This window comes from Ranitomeya variabilis, chromosome 4 (genome assembly GCF_051348905.1).
Source record: "Ranitomeya variabilis isolate aRanVar5 chromosome 4, aRanVar5.hap1, whole genome shotgun sequence".
NCBI lineage: Eukaryota > Metazoa > Chordata > Amphibia > Anura > Dendrobatidae > Ranitomeya > Ranitomeya variabilis.
The window spans coordinates 438305829-438332624 of NC_135235.1; the positions used below are offsets into that span (position 1 = coordinate 438305829).

Genomic DNA, 26796 nt, shown 5'->3' on the forward strand with positions numbered 1-26796 from the left:
ATACGAGCACAAAGATGATGCTTTGGAACTGTCATTTTCTGAGAACGCAAATATGACAATTCCTATTTATCATGTCATCCAGCAAGTGCTCTAATGTGAGAGATTTATATTACTCAGTCTACCCTTTGTAGATTGTATCCATTGCAAAACTACACTGATTGTATATTAGAAAATGAGACCACACCTGTCATGGTTCCCAATGGCAAGGGAACGTAAAAAACATATAAGTAACGAACGAGCTCTCGGGTGATGGAAACTCGAGTTGACCGTGAGCTAAATCTACCACACAACTAACAGTAGCCAGGGAGCATACCTACGGCTTCCTATATGCCACGCGCCAGCCGGAGGACTAACTACGCCTGGTAGAGGAAGAAACAGACCTGGCTTACCTCTAGGGAAATACCCCAAAAAGATGATAGCAGCCCCCCACATGTAATAACGGTGAATTAAGAGGAAAAGACATACACAGTATGAAAGTAGATTTAGCAAAGAGAGGTCCACTTACTAGATAGCAGAAGGATACAAAAGAGGACTTCACGGTCAACTGAAAACCCTTTCAAAAACCATCCTGAAATTACTTTAAGACTCCTGTGTCAACTCATGACACAGGAGTGGCAATTTCAGCCCGCAAGAGCTTCCAGCTACAGAGAATTACAAAAACTGCAAACTGGACAAAAGGTACAAAACAAAAGGACAAAGTCCACTTAGCTGATCAGCAGACTAGTAGCAGGAACATGAAACCGAAGGCTCTGGTTACAATGATGACCGGCAAGGAAATGACTGGAGAGCAAGGCTAAATAGGAAACTCCCAAACACTGATGGAAGAAGGTGAACAGAAGCAGCAAAGTGCAAACAAGTCACCAGTACCACCAGCAACCACCAGGGGAGCCCAAAAAGCGGATACACAACAGTACCCTCCCCTTAAGGAGGGGGCACCGAACCCTCACAAGAACCGCCAGGGCGATCTGGATGAGCCCTATGAAAGGCACGAACCAAATCCGAGGCATGAACATCAGAGGCAGTTACCCAAGAATTATCTTCCTGACCATAGCCTTTCCATTTAACCAGATATTGAAGTCTCCGTCTGGAAATACGGGAGTCCAAGATCTTCTCTACGACGTACTCCAATTCACCCTCCACCAGCACAGGAGCAGGAGGTTCAGTAGAAGGAACCACCGGTACCTCATATCTCCGCAACAACGACCGATGGAACACATTATGGATAGCGAAAGATGCCGGGAGGTCCAAACGAAAGGAAACAGGGTTAAGAATCTCCAAAATCCTATAAGGACCGATGAACCGAGGCTTAAATTTGGAAGAAGAAACCCTCATAGGGACAAAACGGGAAGACAACCACACCAAGTCCCCAACGCGAAGGTGGGGACCAACACGACGACGACGGTTAGCAAACTGCTCAGTCCTCTCCTGGGACAATTCCAAATTATCCACCACTTGTCCCCAAATCCGATGCAACCGATCCACCACCGCATCCACTCTAGGACAATCCGAAGATTCAACCTGACCAGATGAAAAACGCGGATGAAACCCTGAATTGCAAAAGAAAGGAGAAACCAAAGTGGCAGAACTAGCCCGATTATTAAGAGCAAACTCCGCCAACGGCAGAAAGGCAACCCAATCATCCTGATCCGCAGACACAAAACACCTCAAATAAGTCTCCAAAGTTTGATTAGTTCGCTCCGTCTGGCCATTGGTCTGAGGATGGAATGCAGACGAAAAGGACAAATCAATGCCCAACCTGGCACAGACTGCCCGCCAAAATCTAGACACGAACTGGGTACCCCTGTCAGAAACGATGTTTTCCGGAATACCATGCAAGCGAACCACATTTTGAAAAGACAGAGGGACCAACTCAGATGAGGAAGGCAACTTAGGCAATGGCACCAAATGAACCATTTTAGAAAATCGGTCACACACCACCCAGATGACAGACATCTTCTGAGAAACAGGGAGATCCGAGATAAAGTCCATAGAGATGTGCGTCCAAGGCCTCTTCGGAATAGGCAAGGGCAACAACAACCCACTAGCCCTAGAACAACAAGGCTTGGCCCGAGCACACACATCGCAAGACTGCACAAAAACACGCACATCTCGAGACAGGGAAGGCCACCAGAAGGATCTAGCCACCAAATCTCTGGTGCCAAAAATTCCCGGATGACCTGCCAGAGTAGAAGAATGAACTTCCGAGATGACTCTAGTGGTCCACTCGTCAGGAACAAACAGTCTACCAGACGGACAACGATCAGGTCTATCCGCCTGAAATTCTTGCAAAGCACGTCGCAAATCTGGAGAGACAGCAGACAAAACCACTCCATCCTTAAGGACACCAGCAGGATCAGAATTCCCAGGAGAGTCAGGCTCAAAACTCCTAGAAAGAGCATCTGCTTTCACATTCCTAGAACCCGGTAAGTACGAGACCACAAAATTAAACCGGGAAAAGAACAACGACCAACGTGCCTGTCTAGGATTCAGGCGCCTGGCAGACTCCAAATAAATTAAATTCTTGTGATCAGTCAAAACTACCACCTGATGTCTGGCACCCTCAAGCCAATGACGCCACTCCTCAAATGCCCACTTCATGGGCAAAAGCTCCCGATTACCAACATCATAGTTTCGCTCGGCGGCCGAAAATTTTCGCGAATAGAACGCACAAGGTCTCATCACTGAGCAGTCGGAACTTTTCTGCGACAAAACCGCCCCCGCTCCGATCTCGGAAGCATCGACCTCAACCTGAAAGGGAAGAGAAACATCAGGCTGGCGCAACACAGGGGCAGACAAAAAGCGGCGCTTAAGCTCCCGAAAGGCCTCCACGGCAGCAGGGGACCAATTGGCAACATCAGCACCCTTTTTAGTCAAATCCGTCAGAGGTTTAGCAACGCCAGAAAAACCAGCTATAAATCGACGATAAAAATTAGCAAAGCCCAAGAATTTCTGGAGACTCTTCAGAGAAGTAGGCTGCGTCCAGTCGTAAATAGCCCGAACCTTGACAGGGTCCATCTCAATAGAAGAAGGGGAAAAAATATACCCCAAAAATGAAATTTTTTGAACCCCAAAAACACACTTTGAACCCTTTACACACAAAGAATTCTCCCGCAAAACCTGAAAAACCCTCCTGACCTGCTGAACATGAGACTCCCAGTCATCAGAAAAAATCAAAATATCATCCAAGTACACAATCATAAATTTATCCAAATATTCACGGAAAATATCATGCATTAAGGACTGAAAGACAGAAGGTGCATTAGAAAGGCCGAAAGGCATTACCAAATACTCAAAATGGCCCTCAGGCGTATTAAATGCGGTCTTCCACTCATCCCCCTGCTTAATTCGCACCAAATTATACGCCCCACGAAGATCAATCTTAGAGAACCACTTAGCCCCCCTTATGCGAGCAAACAAATCAGTCAGCAAAGGCAACGGATACTGATATTTGACTGTAATTTTATTCAGGAGACGATAATCAATACAAGGCCTCAGAGAGCCATCCTTTTTAGAGACAAAGAAAAAACCGGCTCCTAAAGGTGATGAAGAAGGACGAATATGTCCCTTTTCCAGGGACTCCTTAATATACTCGCGCATAGCAGCATGTTCAGGTACAGATAGGTTAAACAAACGACCCTTTGGAAATTTACTGCCAGGAATCAGATCTATGGCGCAATCACAATCCCTGTGAGGAGGGAGTGAACCAATCTTAGGCTCTTCAAAAATATCACGATAATCAGACAAAAATGCCGGAATCTCAGATGGAATAGATGACGAAATGGACACCATAGGAGTGTCCCCATGAGCCCCCCGACATCCCCAGCTTAACACAGACATAGCCTTCCAGTCAAGGACTGGGTTATGAGACTGTAACCATGGTAATCCAAGCACCAAAACATCATGTAAATTGTACAACACAAGGAAGCGAATCACCTCCTGATGGTCTGGAGTCATACGCATAGTCACTTGCGTCCAAAACTGTGGTTTATTACAAGCCAAAGGTGTAGAATCAATACCCTTCAGAGGTATAGGGACTTCCAGAGGCTCTAAATCAAACCCACAGCGCCTGGCAAAGGACCAGTCCATAAGACTCAGAGCGGCGCCAGAGTCCACATAGGCATCCACGGTAATAACTGATAATGAACAAATCAAGGTTACAGACAAAATAAATTTGGACTGTAAAGTGCCAATTGAAATGGACTTGTCAACCTTCCTAGTACGCTTAGAGCATGCCGATATAACATGAGCAGAATCACCACAATAGAAGCATAACCCATTTTTACGCCTGTAATTCTGCCGCTCGCTTCTGGACAGAGTTCTGTCACATTGCATATTCTCTGGCGACTTTTCAGAAGATACCGCCAAATGGTGCACGGGTTTGCGCTCCCGCAAACGCCGATCAATCTGAATTGCCATTGTCATGGACTCATTCAGACCTGTAGGCGCAGGGAACCCGACCATAACATCTTTAACGGCATCAGAAAGGCCCTCTCTGAAATTTGCCGCTAAGGCGCACTCATTCCACTGAGTAAGCACAGACCACCTACGAAATTTTTGGCAGTATATCTCCGCTTCATCTTGCCCTTGAGATAGGGCTATCAAAGCTTTTTCAGCTTGAATCTCCAAATTAGGTTCCTCATAAAGCAACCCTAAAGCCAGGAAAAACGCATCCACATTGAGCAACGCAGGATCCCCTGGTGCCAATGAAAATGCCCAATTTTGAGGGTCACCTCGCAGCAAAGAGATTACAATCTTAACCTGCTGGACAGGATCTCCTGAGGAGTGAGGTCTGAGAGAAAGGAATAATTTACAATTATATTTGAAATTCAAAAACCGAGATCTATCTCCGGAAAACACCTCTGGTGTAGGGATTTTAGGTTCAGAAATAGGAGCATGTATAACAAAATCTTGTAAATTTTGAACCTTCGTAGCAAGATTATTTAAACCTGCAGCCAAACTCTGAGGATCCATCTTTAAACAGGTGAGCTCAGAGCCATTCAAGGATTATAAGGAGAGAAAGGCAAAGGCTGTAATAAAAGCTGAAATACAACTGATCCAACTATGGAGCAAGCATAGAGGAAAAAGGGAAAAAAAAAAAAAATTTACAGACTTCTTTTTTCTCTCCTTTCTTTTGCCAATAAGTTTAACACAGGCCGGTCATACTGTCATGGTTCCCAATGGCAAGGGAACGTAAAAAACATATAAGTAACGAACGAGCTCTCGGGTGATGGAAACTCGAGTTGACCGTGAGCTAAATCTACCACACAACTAACAGTAGCCAGGGAGCATACCTACGGCTTCCTATATGCCACGCGCCAGCCGGAGGACTAACTACGCCTGGTAGAGGAAGAAACAGACCTGGCTTACCTCTAGGGAAATACCCCAAAAAGATGAGAGCAGCCCCCCACATGTAATAACGGTGAATTAAGAGGAAAAGACATACACAGTATGAAAGTAGATTTAGCAAAGAGAGGTCCACTTACTAGATAGCAGAAGGATACAAAAGAGGACTTCACGGTCAACTGAAAACCCTTTCAAAAACCATCCTGAAATTACTTTAAGACTCCTGTGTCAACTCATGACACAGGAGTGGCAATTTCAGCCCGCAAGAGCTTCCAGCTACAGAGAATTACAAAAACTGCAAACTGGACAAAAGGTACAAAACAAAAGGACAAAGTCCACTTAGCTGATCAGCAGACTAGTAGCAGGAACATGAAACCGAAGGCTCTGGTTACAATGATGACCGGCAAGGAAATGACTGGAGAGCAAGGCTAAATAGGAAACTCCCAAACACTGATGGAAGCAGGTGAACAGAAGCAGCAAAGTGCAAACAAGTCACCAGTACCACCAGCAACCACCAGGGGAGCCCAAAAAGCGGATACACAACACACACCAGACTCATTTATAGACTAGAACTGTTAACTTCCCTTCAACAATACAAAGTTCCATAAGGCAAAGTTTCCAATTTAACATTTAGCACAGCTCCAGACTGGAGGGTGTTCATAAAGTTTAATGACACATTGGTCTCCACTGTGACTGCAAACTAGTATTACTTGCTAATAATAAGACATTGGACATCAGTTGTAATCTGGGGGAAACTTGGCAGCAAGCGTTCAATTTCCCTGAGGAAATAAAGGATTACAGGGTCCACTTTCAAATCATTGGGTTTTCTGTGTAATGCCGAACAGGTCCTCTAAAACAACAGACACTCTTTACAACTTTACAGCCCCAGTATTAAATCAGAATTCATGAATGGTTTCTTTTTTATCCAAAATGAACAATACCTTGCAGTGTATTGTGGAGCCAGGCTGCAACAGGAGATGTGATTTCATCAGCTCCATATTCTACAGTGCATCCTTTGTAACCCACTGATTAAATGCATCAAAACCCAAACACTTACATTAGAGCAATTATCACCTTTTTTATTTTTACGCTGATGGAGCTGTATGATGGCTTGTTTTTTTGTGGGACAAGATAACATTTTCAGCAATATCATTTTTATATAGATTCGTGTTTTTGATCGCGTTTTGTTCCACTTTTTGTTCGTCGCTATGATGACAGTGCATCGTTTTTTGCCTTTTTTTTTTTTACGGTGTTCACTGAAGGGGTTAACTAGAGAGGCATTGCTATAAGGTGGGTCGTTCCAGATATGGTGATACAAAATATGTGAACTTTTTTTATGTTTCGTTTTTTCTCATAAAACTATTTATTTATGGTGAAGGGTATGAAACTCCAGCTGCCGTATCTTCATAACAATTCACAGTTTATTAAGTAAGCATAAAAATATAAAAAAAGTCGAATGTTGCAATCACAGGGAGAGTATAGGCAGATGCGTTTTGGATACAAATCCTTAATCATTACATGCAAGACAGCATGTTTCTCAGCGTTTTAAGTCATGTCCTGTTAGGACACATGAGTGATGAGCAGTGGCCATCTCTCCTGGCAGTGAGTTGCGGGTGTCAGCTGTGAGTATTGCGCGCTCACAGCTCCTGTGCACAAAAAATTGCCATGACTTATCCTGGCTGTATGGATGCGTCAAAGGCTGTAAACTGGTTAGTACAACAATAACATTTAAAGTCAGTGATCCTCTAGTGCCGAGTTAGTGCATTTCAGTCCATTATGAACAAAAAAGGTCTCTGGAAAACATGATTTATTGTATCCAACATTAAATGGATGTAGGACCACCAGAGTGGTAGTAGCTGGACAGTCATTAGGAAGGACTCCATTTTTTGATGTCCGTGTGCCCTAATAGGCCAGACAGAAAGGGCTTGTCATGGGGTCAGAAGATGATTCCTGGAAGGAAGGGCATCAATAGAAGTCACATTTCCCAACAAAGATTTCCATTGTTAAGACCCCATACGCAGATCTTCTAAATAAATATTTTTGCAATAAAATGTGTGATACCCAAACCTAAATTTATTAAGAATCCACTGTAAACTTAAAGTGGTAAACTCAATTTAGGACAAAAATGTGCAGACCATTAAAGGTAAAGAATATATTAGCGAAAATCAAGCAGTTAAATGCAAGACATTTTTTTTTTTATATTCGAGAAGCCTCTTTTTTATATGGTGACTTATATCCTTCACTGCAGAGTTAAATATGTAATTACTGTATATAATGTATAGCAATCTGTGTATTCTGATACCACTGTCGAACAATGATTCACATTACAGGCTAAAACTTGTCATAGATAGAGATTTTGTAAAGGTAATACTGAATTTAATGGAATCCAGGTTCTAGTTAATACATGCTTTATTAAAGATTTACTTGACTATAATGCCCTTTTGTGACCTTCTAGAAAATAGTTGTATGAAAATGTAGATGTGAATTTATTTTAGCTGATGAAGGATATCAGCAGAAATAAACTCTGAAAATGTAGAATGGAAACAGAATAGAATGACTGTGCCCCTACAGAAGCTTCCATTGTAGTAATCACAATAACAATAAAAATAGAAAGCACCAAGTTGATACAAATAGAAAATATGTGTTCGATATGTATGCATGTATGTATGTGGGGATATTCTATCAAATGATATTTTCAGATTATAAATTGGAATATGATTACAGAACATAAACTTGCTTTAACCAGATTTATACAACAATATTTAAAATGATTACAGACTTTTCTAAAATTAAAGATGTACTAGTTCTTTAAATTGGTCACTAACTCACTACTGAGATCTAAGTGATGCTGTCATTGTTCTACATCTCGTGCATAGAAACACCAGAGATTTCAATGAGTAAAATACAAGTAAACGTTTCCCACAAAAATGTATAGCAATCTGATCAGCGCCTCCTGCTCTGTAAAATCCAGCCTGAAGTACAGATACAATATTCAACAGGACAGGCTCCCTCAAAAGCCAGTTGCATGCATTAGTTTTTTTTTCACTTATGTGAAAAACAATTTTTTCGGTTGGTTTGCCAATTTTTACATTCCATGTTACATCCATTTTTTTACCTATGAAAAAAAATCTCAGCTTGCAATTAAACAATACAATATGGACAGTTCACATAAAATCTGTTACTTTTTGTATGGGTACATTAATATTCATTAGTTGTAATGTCTGTGATCTATCCATAAAAATAATAGATAGCACACGTCTTTTAACTGCTTCAGTGTTTGGAAACCTTTTGATAATTAAAGTTTCAAATATAGAACAAAGTGGAGCCACAAAGACGACGGCAAATCGGTAAAGTGGGTTCAGGAAAAAGACTGTCAATTTTTTCCTGAAACGACTTCGCCTAAGAAAATCTTGGACAGAGTGTACTCACGTTTTAAAGACATAATGTGCACATTACCTGATACTTTCAATTTTTAAAAGGAAACTCTCCAAAAGACCATTTCTTTGAGAAAGTGACCCGACATATGTTATTGAAATGGAGCTTGATATGATCTTTTCCAACATAACAATATATCACTATGATTCTCGTCCTCACTGCATTTATAGTGTAACACCTTCCTTTAAGGTAAAAAAAATAATGTTTCTCACATCGTCATTTATTTTACAGATATCAGAACGTTTCAACAAAAAGCAAAGACAAACTCTGACTTCTTCTTTATCCAAATTGGTTGAGCAGAGCAGACAACAAGGAATTCTAGATAAGAAACCGAACAACTCATCATGGCTACTTCATCTTTACGTCGTCAAGTAAAGAACATCGTCCACAATTATTCTGATGCTGAAGTTAAGGTTCGAGAGGCGACTTCAAATGACCCATGGGGACCGTCCACTACCCTTATGAATGAAATTGCTCAAATGACTTATAGTCCAGAGTTCCCTGGGGTCATGATGATGGTCTGGAGGAGACTGAATGACAGTGGAAAAAACTGGCGTCATGTTTATAAAGGTCTCACCCTTTTGGACTATTTAATCAAAAATGGATCTAGCAAGGTGGTGCAAGAATGTAATGAGAATATCATTGCTGTACAGACTCTGAAGGATTTTCAATTCTTGGATCGTGATGGAAAAGACCATGGCATTAATGTGCGAGAGAAGGCCAAACAGATAGTATCTCTCCTGAAAGATGAGGAGCGAATAAAACAAGAGAGGGCACAAGCTCAAACAACCAGAAGAAGACTGTCCCAAGTAACTGCAGCCATTGACAGCAGCCATAGGCTAAGATACAATGAAGGTAATATGTAAAAATAATTTAAATCTTTTTTTGAGATTCTGTTCACATTAGGTGGGTGAAATAGGATTTATGAATGGTTTGCATTGTATACTGATCTGAACTTTTTGTTTTATAGGTCCTATGTCTTATAGTATGTTAAAGGTCCTATGTCATATATCCTTTTAACTTATAGGTCCTTATTTGTCCTTTGGGGCAGTTTTCTCAGGTCAGGAGAACCAGTCGTTGGACCAATTTTGAGATCCAACCATGGTTCGTGTTTCACACACATGTGAGACCAGTGTTAGTATTATTGGTTCAGTTCATTGTTGTGAACTCTGTTTTCAGGCTCCCTCTTGTGGTCACTGGTGGTATGGTGTGACTTTTGCTTTGGGCTCCCCCTGGTGGCTTTGTTTGTTATCCTGCTGGTCTCTGGCTATCAGCTGGTTCGTTTTCCTCTGGGAGGTTCCTATATAGCTCTGTTTTACTTTCACTTGTTGCCGGCTGTCGATGTAATCAGTGCTACTCAGATTCCTTCTGACTACCTTGCTCCCAGTCCATCCAGGACAAGCTAAGTTTTGTTTGCTCATTTTTTGATCAGCAGTGTTTATCATGTTTTCTTGTCCAGCTTGCTAAAATGTGATTCCCTCGCTTGCTGGATGCTCTAGTGGACTGAGTTTCTCCCCACACACCATTAGTTCGTGTGTGGGTTCTTGAAATCTCAGGATGGATATTTTGTAAGGGTTTTTTATTGATCGCATAGACCCCTGCTCTATTTTCTGCTTTCTAGTACTAGTGGGCCTCTTTTGCTGAATCTGATTTCATCCCTACGTATGTGCCTTCTTCTTACTTCACCGTTAATATTTGTTGGGGGCTTCTATATCTTTGGGGATTATTTCTCTGGAGGCAAGCGAGGTCTTTCTTTCTCTTTAGGGGTAGCTAGTTCCTCAGGCTGGCTCGAGACGTCTAGGAATTATTTAGGCACGTTCACCGGCTACCTCTAGTTGTGTTGGTTAGGTTCAGATTTGCGATCAGTCCTGTTACCATCTCCCTAGAGCTTGTCCTTAGTTTATTCTCTTGCTGGTCTATTCGTAATCCTCAGCCACTAAGGATCATAACAGTACAGCCGGCCCGTAAAGTGTTAATTGCATGGCAGAAGCAGGAGAAAAGAAGCCCTGAGAATTTTTTTTTTTTTTGCCGTGTGTCTAGCTGCTGTGGCTAGCTTCTCTCCTCCTCTTAATCTTGGTGTGGCTCGGAGTTCAGCTGCTGACATGGATGTCCAGAGCTTGGCTTCCAGTCTGGATCATCTTGCTGCTAGGGTTCAAAGTATTCAGGATTTTGTTGTTCACAGTCCTATGTCAGAGCCTAGAATACCTATTCCGGAGTTGTTTTCTGGAGATAGATCTAGGTTCCTGAATTTTAGGAACAATTGTAAGTTGTTTCTTTCTTTGAAACCTCGTTCCTCTGGTGATGCCGTTCAGCAAGTTAAGATTATCATTTCCTTTCTGCGTGGTGACCCCCAAGATTGGGCCTTCGCATTGGCGCCAGGGGATCCTGCATTGCTTAGTGTAGATGCATTTTTTCTAGCCCTTGGATTGCTCTATGAGGAACCTAATCTTGAGAACCAGGCTGAAAAAATGTTATTGGCCCTCTCGCAGGGGCAAGATGAAGCAGAGGTGTACTGCCAGAAATTTCGGAAATGGTCGGTGCTTACTCAGTGGAATGAGTGTGCCCTGGCTGCAAATTTCAGAGAAGGTCTTTCTGAAGCCATTAAGAATGTCATGGTGGGGTTCCCTACACCTGCAGGTCTGAATGAGTCAATGACTCTGGCCATTCAGATTGATCGGCGTTTGTGGGAGCGCAAACCTGTGCACCATTTGGCGGTGTCTTCTGAACAGACACCTGAATCTATGCAATGTGACAGAATTCTGACCAGAAGTGAACGGCAAAATTATAGACGGCAAAATGGGTTGTGCTTTTACTGTGGTGACTCAGCTCATGTTATCTCAGCATGCTCTAAGCGCAAAAAAAAAAGGTTGATAAATCTGTCACCATTGGTACTTTACAGCCTAAGTTCATTTTGTCTGTTACCCTGATTTGTTTCCTGTCATCTTACCCGGTTAATGCTTTTGTAGATTCAGGTGCCGCCCTGAGTCTGATGGATTGGTCATTTGCCAGGCGCTGTGGTTTTGATTTGGAGCCTTTGAAATTCCCTATTCCACTAAGGGGAATTGATTCTACACCATTGGCTACGAATAGACCTCAGTACTGGACACAAGTGACCATGTTCATGACTCCTGTTCATCAGGAGGTGATTCGCTTTCTTGTACTGCATAATTTGCATGATGTCGTCGTGTTGGGTCTACCATGGTTGCAGACTCATAATCCAGTCCTGGATTGGAAAGCTATGTCGGTGTCAAGTTGGGGTTGTCAGGGAATTCATGGTGACGCTCCTGTGGTGTCAATTGCTTCGTCCACTCCTTCTGAAGTCCCTACGTTTTTGTCAGACTACCAGGATGTATTTGAGGAGCCCAAACTCAATTCTCTACCTCCTCATAGGGATTGTGATTGTGCTATAAATTTGATTCCTGGTAGTAAGTTTCCTAAGGGACGACTTTTCAATTTATCTGTGCCGGAGCATGCTGCCATGCGGAGTTATATAAAGGAGTCTTTAGAGAAGGGACATATTCGCCCGTCCTCATCCCCTCTTGGCGCAGGATTCTTTTTTGTGGCTAAAAAGGATGGTTCCCTGAGACCCTGTATTGATTATCGCCTTTTGAATAAAATCACGGTCAAATTTCAGTATCCTTTGCCATTGTTAACTGATTTGTTTGCTCGCATTAGGGGGTCTAGTTGGTTCACCAAGATAGATCTTCGTGGTGCGTATAACCTTGTGAGTATAAAACAGGGTGATGAATGGAAAACTGCATTTAATACGCCTGAAGGCCATTTTGAGTACTTGGTGATGCCTTTTGGACTTTCTAATGCTCCTTCAGTCTTTCAGTCCTTTATGCATGACATCTTCCGTGAATATCTGGATAAGTTTATGATTGTGTATCTGGATGATATTCTGGTTTTTTCGGATGATTGGGAGTCTCATGTTAAGCAGGTCAGGATGGTCTTTCAGGTCCTGCGTGACAATGCTTTATTTGTGAAGGGCTCAAAATGTCTTTTTGGAGTCCAGAAGATTTCTTTTTTGGGTTTCATTTTTTCTCCTTCTACTATTGAGATGGACCCAGTCAAGGTTCAGGCTATTCATGACTGGACGCAGCCTACGTCTGTTAAGAGTCTTCAGAAGTTCTTGGGTTTTGCTAATTTTTACCGTCGCTTCATAGCTAATTTTTCTGGCGTTGTTAAGCCTTTGATGGATTTGACCAAGAAGGGTTCTGATGTGACTAATTGGTCTTCTGCGTCTGTGGAGGCCTTTCGGGAGCTGAAGCGTCGGTTTTCTTCGGCTCCGGTTTTATGTCAGCCAGATGTCTCACTTCCCTTCCAGGTGGAGGTTGATGCTTCCGAGATTGGAGCGGGGGCTGTTTTGTCGCAGAGAAGCCCCGATGGCTCTGTGATGAAGCCATGTGCTTTCTTTTCAAGAAAGTTTTCGCCTGCCGAGCGGAATTATGATGTTGGTAATCGGGAGCTGTTGGCTATGAAGTGGGAATTTGAGGAGTGGCGACATTGGCTCGAGGGAGCTAAACATCGTGTGGTGGTCTTGACTGATCACAAGAATTTGATTTATCTCGAGTCGGCCAAGCGGCTGAATCCCAGACAGGCTCGTTGGTCGTTGTTTTTCTCTCGTTTTGATTTCATGGTCTCGTACCTGCCGGGTTCAAAGAATGTGAAGGCTGATGCTCTTTCTAGGAGTTTTGTGCCTGACTCTCCTGGAGATTCAGAGCCAGCTGGTATCCTTAGAGAAGGGGTGATTTTGTCTGCCATCTCCCCAGATTTGCGACGTGTGCTGCAAGAATTTCAGGCGGATAGACCTGACCGCTGTCCACCGGAGAGACTGTTTGTCCCGGATAGATGGACCAACAGAGTCATCTCCGAGGTTCATTCTTCGGTGTTGGCGGGCCATCCTGGAATATTTGGTACCAGAGACTTGGTGGCCAGGTCTTTTTGGTGGCCTTCCTTGTCGCGGGATGTGCGTTCCTTTGTGCAGTCTTGTGGAATTTGTGCTCGGGCGAAGCCTTGCTGTTCTCGTGCCAGTGGTTTGCTGTTACCTTTGCCTGTCCCGAGGAGGCCTTGGACGCACATTTCCATGGATTTTATTTCAGATCTCCCTGTCTCTCAGAGAATGTCTGTCATCTGGGTGGTGTGTGATCGTTTTTCTAAGATGGTCCATTTGGTGCCCTTGCCTAAGTTGCCTTCCTCATCCGAGTTGGTTCCACTGTTTTTTCAAAATGTGGTTCGTTTGCACGGGATTCCTGAGAACATTGTTTCTGACAGAGGATCCCAGTTTGTGTCTAGATTTTGGCGGACCTTTTGTGGTAAGTTGGGCATTGAATTGTCTTTTTCGTCGGCCTTCCATCCTCAGACGAATGGCCAAACCGAGCGAACTAATCAGACCTTGGAGACTTATTTAAGATGTTTTGTTTCTGCTGACCAGGACGACTGGGTTACTTTTTTGCCGTTGGCCGAGTTTGCCCTTAATAATCAGGCTAGTTCTGCTACTTTGGTTTCTCCTTTTTTTTGTAATTCGGGGTTTCATCCTCGTTTTTCCTCGGGTCAAGTGGAGCCTTCTGACTGTCCTGGAGTGGATGTTGTGGTGGATAGGTTGCATCAGATTTGGAATCATGTGGTGGACAATTTGAAGTTGTCACAAGAGAAGGCTCAGCTCTTTGCCAACCGCCGTCGCTGTGTGGGTCCCCGACTTCGCGATGGGGACTTGGTGTGGTTGTCTTCTCGCTTCGTTCCTATGAAGGTCTCCTCTCCTAAGTTCAAGCCTTGGTTTATCGGTCCTTATAAGATTCTGGAAGTCCTTGGCCCTGTGTCATTCCGTCTGGACCTCCCGGCATCATTTGCTATTCATAATGTGTTCAATCGCTTGTTGTTGCGGAGGTATGTGGTACCTGTGGTTCCTCCGGTTGAGCCTCCTGCCCCGGTGCTGGTTGAGGGAGAATTGGAATACGTGGTGGAGAAGATCTTGGATTCTCGTGTTTCTAGACGGAGGCTCCAGTATTTGGTCAAGTGGAAGGGCTATGGTTAGGAGGATAATTCTTGGGTTGTCGCCTCTGATGTTCATGCGGCCGATTTGGTTCGTGCCTTCCATGTGGCTCATCCTGATCGCCCTGGGGGTTTTCATGAGGGTTCGGTGACCCCTCCTTAAGGGGGGGGGTACTGTTGTGAACTCTGTTTTCAGGCTCCCTCTTGTGGTCACTGGTGGTATGGTGTGACTTTTGCTTTGGGCTCCCCCTGGTTGCTTTGTTTGTTATCCTGCTGGTCTCTGGCTATCAGCTGGTTCGTTTTCCTCTGGGAGGTTCCTATATAGCTCTGTTTTACTTTCACTTGTTGCCGGCTGTCGATGTAATCAGTGCTACTCAGATTCCTTCTGACTACCTTGCTCCCAGTCCATCCAGGACAAGCTAAGTTTTGTTTGCTCATTTTTTGATCAGCAGTGTTTATCATGTTTTCTTGTCCAGCTTGCTAAAATGTGATTCCCTCGCTTGCTGGATGCTCTAGTGGACTGAGTTTCTCCCCACACACCATTAGTTCGTGTGTGGGTTCTTGAAATCTCAGGATGGATATTTTGTAAGGGTTTTTTATTGATCGCATAGACCCCTGCTCTATTTTCTGCTTTCTAGTACTAGTGGGCCTCTTTTGCTGAATCTGATTTCATCCCTACGTATGTGCCTTCTTCTTACTTCACCGTTAATATTTGTTGGGGGCTTCTATATCTTTGGGGATTATTTCTCTGGAGGCAAGCGAGGTCTTTCTTTCTCTTTAGGGGTAGCTAGTTCCTTAGGCTGGCTCGAGACGTCTAGGAATTATTTAGGCACGTTCACCGGCTACCTCTAGTTGTGTTGGTTAGGTTCAGATTTGCGATCAGTCCAGTTACCATCTCCCTAGAGCTTGTCCTTAGTTTATTCTCTTGCTGGTCTATTCGTGATCCTCAGCCACTAAGGATCATAACAGTTCATATCAAAGCCATGATAGCTGTGATGTATCTGATTTTTCACATGGATCGTAGCAAATTCTAATCCCATTGACTCATAATTGGGTTCAGAGTCGAGGTCCTAGCATTTTTTTTATTGCAAATAGTGATGAAGGCTTTGCTATTACTGCCATCAAAAATTCCTGAACACATAAGCATCATAAACTACTGAATAATGAAAATTGGTGAAATTGTTACTCACATGTCAGTTTTCATAAATATTTGTATACCCCATAAAATAACAATCCTGGTAGAGGTCTTCCCTGTTATTGTCCCCTGAAAATTGAATTACATCTAGGTGTTACTGTTTTTCTCGTCAACAGGGTGTATCCCTTTGACAAGGGGAATAGCAACTCCCAGTTGTCAATGTATTTACAGATTTCTGGGAGAAATAACAAAGGAACTACAGAACTCCAAGATCTAAGAAAGACTGTTCAAAAATCTCATGAAAGTACAAATACTTACCAAAAACAGACATATTGGGTGAGTGGACTGATCCACTTTAAAATTAGTTTGTATGGGTTTGTCTTGGGGTTTTCATTTTGGCATCCCTAATCTGATTTCTTTACCATTCCGTCAATCAACTATTAGGGAAAATGTAACATTACATTTTAGGCTCTTGCAGAATGCCTATTTGTTCTGACACATAGATAGACGCCCAGAGTGGTAGACACTTCTCTATAATATCCAGCCCTAATAGGGCATATGGGCAGAGGATGTCATGTTGAGTCAACCATGTTAGCCAAGTATTTTCATCTGATCAAAGGGCCAATGTGTAAATGTATAAACCTTTGTAAAAAATATGGTGAAATTCCTTGCTTACTTATTAGCTCTCAGACTATTCTTATGGGGTCAATTTGACTTGGTCCAATAGATAGCGAGTTAATGAGTTTTATTTTTTAGAAAAATACCATTTTAAATAAGAGAAATTATACATTTTGAATGATCACTCTACCGTTTCCATATTATAGCTGTTCAATTGTTAATTCTACCCAGAAAATGGTGCCAAAGACGTTGACGTGTGTATAGTCCATAAAATGCACTTGGAGGAAAATAGGCATAAAGGCTTGTGAAAATACATGAATTTATGAATAGTGACATTATTCCTATATAAACAAAATCCCGTATAGGGGTATGTTCTTCTCTCAGGTAGAGATTATAGGCTTAAGGCCCTATACACTTTAATTTATCATTGGCTGAACCCGCCAATATTGGCAGGATTGGCCAACAGTCTTATATGTATTTGGGCCTCCCAGCTCTTCCCTGACAAGGCGGTTTTCATGGCTGCTGTACAGTGGCCACAGAGTACTGATGTTGCTGATAGACCGACTCTTCTTTGGATTAGCTGGTTTTGGCACGATATGACACATATGTCACGCAGCAATGATATCGTCATGCCATGCCAGCTAATCAAAAGAAAAGATGCAGATTCTGTCAGGTAAGAGTCAGTTCTCATGGCTGTTGTCTAGTAGCCACAGAGTACGGAAGTTGCCGATAGACTGGGTTGCTTGAGTCGATTTGCACCAACTCTACTAATGAATATTCAGGAGCAGCCATTTGAATTAAGATCTGCGATGATTATGTTTTTCTCTCTTTTTTAGCTTCTGTTTCAGCCCTTTCTCCAGAATTAGAACATGCAAGACCTCAGAGTACTGGGGAGGAGGAACTTCAGTTGCAGCTTGCTTTAGCTATGAGTAAAGAAGATGCCGAAAAGGTACAACATAAGCCTCCGCTCTTCAAATATCTAATATTATTATTGCGCATTGCTATTAGAAATTGCTATTACATTGTTATCGAAGGAGTTGACTTCACAAATGTTATGAAATAATAAAAAAATTCCTTACTCATTAAATCCCCCACCACTTGAGCCCTGATGCTCAGGTAACCTCTGATTCAGGCCACCAAATGACCAGCAAAATGTTATTTTGGGCAGTTACAGCTTCACAATGATCTTATTTCCTCTGGGAGATTACGCATAAGGGAGAAAAAATAACTTTGATCACTGTATTGAAGTGTCATTAGGAAGTCATAGGTATGGAGTGATTCTCCCTAATAATTTAAGGGAACCTATCACCAGGTGAAAAGTGACCATTTTTTCCTCTTATTTTATTCCTATTGCTCCACTGAGTACATTTTGCTTATTTATAAAACCTCCATACAGTTCCAGAGTTATGGGCTTTTAATTTAGTGCTAATTTTTATGGTCTTAACCAAGGGAGTGAGGCTTACAGGGTAATAGTGCAGAGCAGCCTAAAAACATGTTCCCAGAGACTCTTGAGAGTACCTCCCCCTTGGTAAAGAGCATACAAATTAGCACTAAATAAAAAGGAAGGTGGATGTATGTATTGGATTTTAGAAAAGAAAACAATGAAAATGCTTAGGGGAAGAGTGGGAATAAAGTAAGAGCAACATGTAACAACTTTTGACCTAATGACATCTTTAAGCTGGTTTGTATGACAGCCACAGGCTGGGGACATCATGTCAAGCCAACAAGGGTGGTGATCTATCCTCTGCTTCCTCTGTACACTGTGCCTGTGCTCAATGTTGCTTATATTGGCTCATATCATGAGTCATGATGACACTGCGTCTTTCCTAAAAACTGTGTGAAGACACCTTTGACACATGAAGCAATAGTGAGTCTTGAGAGATGAACAAGTTGTTGCCCACCGAAGCCCATGTCGTTAAGATTGATACTAATTATGTTTTGACCATAGACAGAGAGGGAACATATACTTTCTACTTGTTAGGCAGTGACAGTTCAATATTCCACTCAACCCTGTAATTGGGTTCACTATAAAATCCAAAAGGATTTCCATTAGCATTTTGCGCTAGATTTTTGGATTTTATCGCAGTATACAGAACCCGAAATCTCTGTTTGGGAAATGGGCATAACATATGAGCTTAAAAATGAACCAAAGCCTCACAAGAAGACTGTGTGTGTGCTGAGGAATGCTACAAGTATGTGCAATTGCTAAAATCCATATTTATTTGATCTCAAGCAGAATATATTTACCATTATCTGAACACATCTGTAATATTTAAATGCTTGGATTGTACCTACTCAATATGTAAATATCCTTTAATGCTTAACAGGTAAATGTAATATAATGAATATAATTATATTATTATAATTATAGCCATGTAGTCACAATGTAGTTTGTACAGCGTATTATTTAACTTAAATCCTACAATTGCTCAATTCAGTCACCACCCTATGAAGTCATCCTATAGTTGCCCAAGCTTTTAAAACCCAATTTTGCTAAATGAGAATTTTTTCAGAATGACAATTTATATTACATTTTATTAATCAATTATTATTTGCACAACTTATTAAACCCTTCCTGACATTTACTGTACATATATGGCGCAAATCAGGAGTGGGTGCCTGAAGCAGACATCACAGCCATCATCTGCCTATAACTGCAGCATGTATAACCGAGTTCCACACATTGCTGTTAACCACTTAAATGCTGCTGTCCATCTTGGAGTAGGTAGGGAGGCATGCCATTCCACTCAACGAACTCCCCACGTCACATGATCGTGTAGTGTCAATGGGTTCATATGGTAGCTTGGGTTTTACTGCCATTACACTACTCTGTTGAAATCCAGCATGTGGCTGAGCCATCAAAGGAGACTGGAATTTCTACCACATACAGTAATACAATTGTATTGCAATATAAAGCATAAGTGATCACATGATCGCAAGTTCAAGTCATGATTATGGAGACGAAAAGAAAAGTAAAATGAAAAAAAAAAGCTTAAAAAATATACATTTTTTGGTCACCAAAATGCTGCAATAAATTTAGTAAAAGCAATCAACAAATCATATCTATTCCAAAATAGTATGAAAAGGTCAACTTGCTATACAAAAACAGCCCCATCCACGTAAAAATAAAAAAAATCTTGGAATATGAAAAAACAAAACTTTTTTTTTTGCAAATTTGCCAATTGTTTTCAATAATAAGATAAAAAAGAGAATTTTTTTTGGATCTTTGTATTCATACTGACATGTTAAATCATGATGTCAGGTCATTTTTACCACACAATGAATTACGTTAAAAAAACCCCCCAAAGCATGGTTGTTTTTTTTGTAATTTCATTGAACTTGAAATTTTTTCCCCGTTTTTCAGTACATTATAAGGTGAAATGAATGGTGCCATTCAAAAGTACAAACTGATTGCGCAAAAGCCAAGCCCTCATAAGGCTATGTCAATTGAAAAATAAAAAAAGTTATGGCTTTTGAAAAAAGGTCCAGACAAAGACAAAGCACAAAAATTTAAATTAGCTGATTGGGAAAGGCGTTAAATAATTAATAGAAATTAAAATATTTACCTTATCATACTATCCATGAGATATTCTAACACATTTTAAACAAATTGTTAACTTTTGAAATAATTTTATTCTTACTCATATTGACAATAGCATGGAAAGCTTATTCTACACCAGTGTTCCCCAACTCCGGTCCTCGAGAGCCACCAACAGGTCTTGTTTTCAGGATTTCCTTAGTATTGCATAGGTGATAATTGCATCACCTGCACCGACAATAATTCCATCACCTGTGCAATACTAAGGAAATCCTGAAAACATGACCTGTTGGTGGCTCTTGAGGACCGGAGTTGGGGAACACTGTTCTACACCATGACTTTAGTCCCCTGTACCCCAAATCTGTAACATCACTGCTATCTGAGATGCAAAACAAACTCTGTGATGGGATGAGGCTACTGAGGGCTGAATAAAGGTTGGTGGACGTCAACGGGCCAAACTAGTACTCCACACAAAGACGTGGAGCCATGAAGGACAGCATGGTACATGCTCCCTGTGGTGTTCCTCCTTTTATCGTTGAGCCATGGCTCAATCTACACTTTGATATTCAACCTTTATGACCACATGCCAAACATTTGTGTCATTTTAGCCCTTTTTTGCTATACTGCTGTACACCTGTTCTTATTAAATGTTATAATATATTTACTTCATGTTTTCCTTTTGAATAAAGAAAGTTCCTTCAGCCCCAGAAGAAGAAGAAATACAGCTGCAAGTGGCACTGAATCAAAGCAAAGAGGAATATGAAAAGGTATTTAATTTATACAGCCTGTAAATTGCCTCTGGTCATAACAAGCATTTGCACATACCATAGGCTCCAATCAAACAGGAATATTATCCTTGACATGTTTCTAACAAACACACATGGATGACATCAGAGAACCGGATAGATCATAGGAACTCTTAATTTATCTAGACAGAATTACAATGTATAGAATGTTTAGTATTGCTAGTGAGAAGATTAGATGTAATTTTGCCAAATCATGGCCACATAGAGTAGGAGGTGACTGCCACAAAGCTCCTCAAATTCATCTTTTTTTACAATATCCACCTTTTATTATCATGCATTTGTTAAATCTCATCTGTGGAGGTCGATCTTGCATGAGTACTTCTACAGCAACATGGATAGGTGGCACTGGTGCAGCAGGGCAATTAAGTCGGGGTGCAGTGAATTAGAAGATGTATCAGAGCTAGAACATAACAGCTTGATTAGTAGAGCTGTAGAAGCTCTGGATTGCTGATGTAGCAGCTCTGGAACAACAATGTAGGCGAGTTATAGCAGTGCTCAGATGCTGATGTTGCAGAGTTGTAGAAGGGCTGATGCAACTCTAACTGGTGGCAGAATACCAACTACCTGAATACTCTGGGTGTGCACTGCCACTGTTGAGGAAATGGTGGAGGAAGTAAAGGTGGCTGGGAATTTAGGAGGCAGTGATCATGCTATCCTTGAATTGTGGATTACAAAAGGAGGAAGACAAGCGAGAACTCAGACTTTAAAGTTGGACTTGAGAAAGAGATTTTAATGGACTCAGAAAGAGGGTAGGAAAGGTCCAATAGCTGGATGTTCTATAGGAGAGAAATGCCCAAGAAGGAAGGGAGATTTTGCTAATTGAAATTCTCCCTGCACAATCAGTAACAATCCCAAAAAGAAGGAAGAATTGTAAGCATTTAAAGAGATCAGGATGGATGAACTCAGAACCTGATCACTTGTTAAAAAGGAAAAAAAGAAGTGTATATTAAATGGAAAGAGGGGGTCATACCTATTCTCATTTGCACATGGAAACATGAGAAGCAACGGAATGAAACTGAAAGGGAGAACACAGATGAAATATTAGAAAATCTTTTTGACAGCGAGGGTGAGAATGAGTGGAACAGGCTGCCATGTGAGGGGGTGAGTTCTCCTTTTTAGGGAGTCTCAAACAGAGGCTGGACAGACATCTGTCTGGGATGATTTCGTGAATCCTGCATTGTGCAGGGGGTGGGACATGATGACCTGGAGGTCTTTTCTAACTCTAACATTCTATGATTGCATATAAAGTTAATTCTAATGTAGTAAAAATGTATGGTAAAAGGAAAAGCATCAATGGCATTGGATATAATAAAAACAAATGCCATAGCAGCTGGCAATACGAATATTAGAGCCTCAAGCAACAGTAGCACCACCACCACTGGCACCAGCTATCTAGGCAGTAATACTACCAAATGCAGGTCACAATTGTCCTCCTTTGCCTCTGGCAAACGTGCTAATGGGGTGGAAGTGGAGGATATTATGGACTATATGGCACATCACTCATCTCACTCACAGCAAGATGATGCTACCTCTCACAGTGACACCATCTGTGTGAAACAGTGTTCTACACTTTCCTCCTCCACTGCTGTAACAGTTAAACTTTTTTTAGTACAAACTTTCAATGACAACTTTTTCTTTTATAACCCCCATTCTCTTCAGCCACAGCACTCAGGGTGCTAATGAAGAGATTACACAACAACTTCTTCCAATTGATGTGTTAGATGAGAACAGTCAGTGTTTGGACTTGGATGAGATGAGGGGCAGGAGGTGAAGGACATTACTTATTTGCCTAGCTGTATTGGCAGCAGCAATGGTAACACTGGCAACCGTGGTATTAGTTTCACACTAAATCAAAGCAAATCTAGAGGTGGGAATCAGGAGGGAGGGCAAAAAAGCTCAGGAAATTTTCCACACTGAGACACCTTCCAACTGAACCAGTGATGATGATAACGATGATGCTGATTGTGTGGTGGACAGGACCTGGGAAACAGATTGGGATGATGAGGAGGCAATGTTATCAGAAGAGGAGAGGGGTGGTTTTGGTGATAAACAATATTTGCCACAGACAGATTTGCTCCTTCCGTGGTCACCTGAGGAGGACCAAAAGGAGGAAGTTTAAAGTATTAATGTCCTTTCACAAAAATTTGCAGTAGTGATTGATCATTCTGTGAACGATGAGAGCCAGCACCCCAGTAAGAGCCGCCTGCTGTCTCTCAATGGCTCTCACTGGGAAAAAATGATGATTTTCAGCAGAAGAAACCCAACCCACACCACCAGAACCCCTTACATAACCATTTATTTGGCTAGCGCTATATGGAAAAGGTTTAAGCCAGGAGAGGGGGAGGTTTCAGCTGTGGTGACTTTGTCTTAAATATGTGTTCACTTCTAGTGAATTATGCAAATATGCGATTTGGGGTATTGGCATTCTCTGGACAAATTGCACAATAAATTTCAGGGTCCATTTTTTCCTATTACTATTGTGAAAATAAAAAAAATTGTGTCTAAAGTAAATTTTTTGTGAAAAAAAGTTAAATGTTCACTTTTCCTTCCACATTCAATTAATTCATGTGAAGCACCTGAAGGGTTAATAAACTTATAGAATGTGGTTTTGAACACATCGAGGGCTACAGTTTTTAGAATGGTGTCACTTTTGGGTATTTTCTGTCATATAGGCCCCTCAAAGTCACTTCAAATGTGATGTGGTCACTTAAAAATGGTTTTGTAAATTTTGTTGTAAAAATGAGAAATCGCTCGTTAACTTTTAACCCTTATAACTTCCTAACAAAATAAAAATTATGTTTCAAAAATTATGCTGTTGCAAAGTGCTGTATTTTTCGGACTATAAGACTCACCTAATTATAAGACGCACCCCCAAATTTGGTGAAGAAAAAGAGAAAAAAATAATTTTTTATGTTACATGAGGGTCTTCTTATAATGCCAGCGTCCGTCTTACAAGTCATATGTCCCTCATCCTGGTATCTATATAACCCCCATCCTTGTGCTGGCACATGCCCCCCTGTGCTGCTGTCAGGCACATGCCCCCCTGGTCACTATATGCCCCCCTGTACTGCTGGCAGACACATGCCCCTCCTGGGTCACTATATGCCCCCCTTTACTGCTGGCAGGCACATGCCTCCCCTGGATTGCTATATGCCCCCCTGTGCTGGCAGGCACATGCCCCCCAGTCACAATATGCCCCCTTGTGCTGGCAGGAACATGCCCCCCTGTGCTGCTGGCAGGCACATGCACCCCCCAGTCACAATATGCCCCCCCTGTGCTGCTGACAGGTACAGCCCCCCGGTCACTTTATGCCCCCCAGTGCTGCTGGCAGGTACAGGCCCCCATCACTATATGCCCCCTGTGCTGCTGGCACACATGCCCCTCGTGCTGCTGGCAGACACATGCCCCCCTGTGCTGCTGGCAGACACATGCCCCCCTGTGCTGCTGGCAGACATATGCCCCCCTGTGCTGCTGGCAGACACATGCCCCCCTGTGCGGCTGGCAGACACATCCCCCCTGTGCTGCTGGCAGACACATGCCCCCTGTGCTGCTGGCAGACACATGCCACCCCCCTGCTGTTGGCAGACACATGCTTCTCCCCCTCTGCTGCTGGCAGGCACATGCCACCCCCCTGCTGCTGGCAGACACATGCCCTCCCTGTGCTGCTGGCAGGCACATGCCCCCTGTACTGCTGGCAGGCACATGCCACCCCCTGCTGCTGGCAGACACATGCCCTCCCTGTGCTGCTGGCAGGCACATGCCCTCCCTGTGCTGCTGGCAGGCACATGCCCCCCATACTGCTGGCAGACACATGTCCCCCCCTGTGCTGCTGGCAGACACATGCCCCCCCTGTGCTGCTGGCACGCATATGCCCCCCCTGTGCTGTTGGCAGGCACATGCCCCCCGTGCTGCTGGCAGGCACATGCCCCTCCCTGTGCTGCTGGCAGGCACATGCTCCCCCCTCTGTGCTGCTGGCAGACACATGCCCCCCCCTCGGTTGCGCTTCCTGTTTCCTAGGCATCAGATCATGTGACCTGGGCACACAGTGATGTCATCACTGTGCTGTGCCGATCACATGATCGGATGTCAGCACAGACACAGGAAGCAACCGAGGAGCTGTGAGCATGGAGCCATCAGGGGAAGGTGAGTTAAGTATTTGTTATTTTATCATATGCCTGCCAGCAGCACAGGGGGGGGGCAGCATGTGCCTGCCAGCAGCACAGGGAGGGGGAAGCATGTGCCTGCCAGCAGCACAGGGGGGCATATAAGAGTGACCGGGGGCCATATCCATGATGGGAGTTGGGGGGAGATGCAGGCACATGTAATATTCGCTGCTCCCCTGAGAATCAACTCGGCACAGGTTCAGCACCGAGGTGATGGACAGCAGGTGCAGTGAATATTACATGAGGCTAATGAGCGGGAGCACAGAACCTCCTGCTGTCTCAGCAGCCCGCAGGCAGCCCACCCCAGCCCCCTGACACCACTCCAGAGCCGTCCCCCTTCTCTACAGCATATCATAGCACACAGAATCGGATTATAAGACGCACCCCCCACTTTCCCCCAAAATTTGGGGGAACAAAAGTGCGTCTTATAGTCCAAAAAATACGGTAGATATGTGGGAAATGGAACTTATTTACAATTTTGTATGACATAACTCTATGATTTCAGGGCATAAAAATTAAAAGTTTGAACATTTTCAAAATTTTCACAAAATTTCCACTTTTAAAAAAATAGACGCAAGTCATATTAAATAATTTTTTACCGCTATCATGAATTATGATATGTTACAAAAAACATTCTCAGAATCAGTACGATCTGTTGAGGCGTTCCAGAGTTATTACGTCATAAAGTTACACTGGTCAGAATTGTAAAATTTGGCCTTCTCATGAAGGTAAAAACAGGCTTGGAGGGTAAAGGGGTTAGCACCACCAGGAAGTGGTGGTGAGAATTACATCGGGAGAAATTAGTATTGAACACGGTACCAATATTCTAAGTAAGTATGTTGCAAAAGGTGCTATTGACATAAAATTCACACCAGATTGCGGAACAACCCATCCAATCCACACAGGCAAAGAAATCAAACCATAGACATTCTGTCATGCTGAAGCACTGAGGGTTAATGCAGAGTAACACAAACTCCCCTAGATGGCAACAGAGTGGAGAGTGAGCTGAATATCCTGCTATGAAGCAGACCCACAGTATTGCAGCGGGGCTACCACTTGGTGGCAGCGGAGTAGCCAGAGAGCCGTGTCAATACCAGAAGATAACACAGTATTAAGGGGAAAAACAAGGAGCAGAGTCAGACAAAAACAAAAGGTCAGCACCGGTCAGTAGCAGCGCAGAGATACCAGAAGGGAGAGACGGAATCGGGTCAGAGCCAAGCTAAGGTTAATACTGGGGAATCCAAACACACAGGGGATAAAGGAGCAGGGACGGGTAGGTGGAAGCTCAACAGACACGGGTCAGGTCAGATAAACACAGCAGGACTGATCAGGAACTCATCAAAGCCAGCTAGCACGCTGAAGGCAAACAATTTAACTGACATTGCACACAGGTTGCAGCACCAAGATATAGCAGACAGGACACAGAAACGAGGCAGGGAAAGTAAATCCCTGACATGATTAGACCGGGAAAGGAAAGACAAAACCAAATCCAGGCCTGGATCATGACAAATTCATAAATTAAGTTACAGTTATGGTCGAAAGTGTTGGCACCCTTGAAATTGTTTCAGAAAATGAACCATTTATCCCTGAAAATTATTGTAAGTACACATGTTTTGTTATAAGCATGTTCATTTCCTTTGTGCGTATTGGAACAGCCCAAAAAAACACAGAAAGAACGGCAAATGGAATATACAGTGCCTACAAGTAGTATTCAACCCCCTGCAGATTTAGCAGGTTTACACATTTGGAATTAACTTGGCATTGTGA

The 26796-nt window shown here is 42.7% G+C and overlaps 1 protein-coding gene across 4 annotated transcripts in view; it reads left to right on the top strand.

Moving 5' to 3' along the window:
• EPN3 (epsin 3) overlaps positions 1–26796 on the top strand; it is a 107252-nt gene that overhangs the window by 52518 nt on the left and 27938 nt on the right. For all 4 annotated transcript variants that reach the window (XM_077251457.1, XM_077251456.1, XM_077251455.1 and 1 more), the window contains exons 2-4: positions 9010–9633; positions 17359–17471; positions 20750–20827. In XM_077251457.1, the coding sequence (XP_077107572.1) occupies positions 9123–9633; positions 17359–17471; positions 20750–20827 (702 nt within the window). In that variant the 5' untranslated portion in view covers positions 9010–9122. The remainder of the gene's footprint in view (positions 1–9009; positions 9634–17358; positions 17472–20749; positions 20828–26796) is intronic.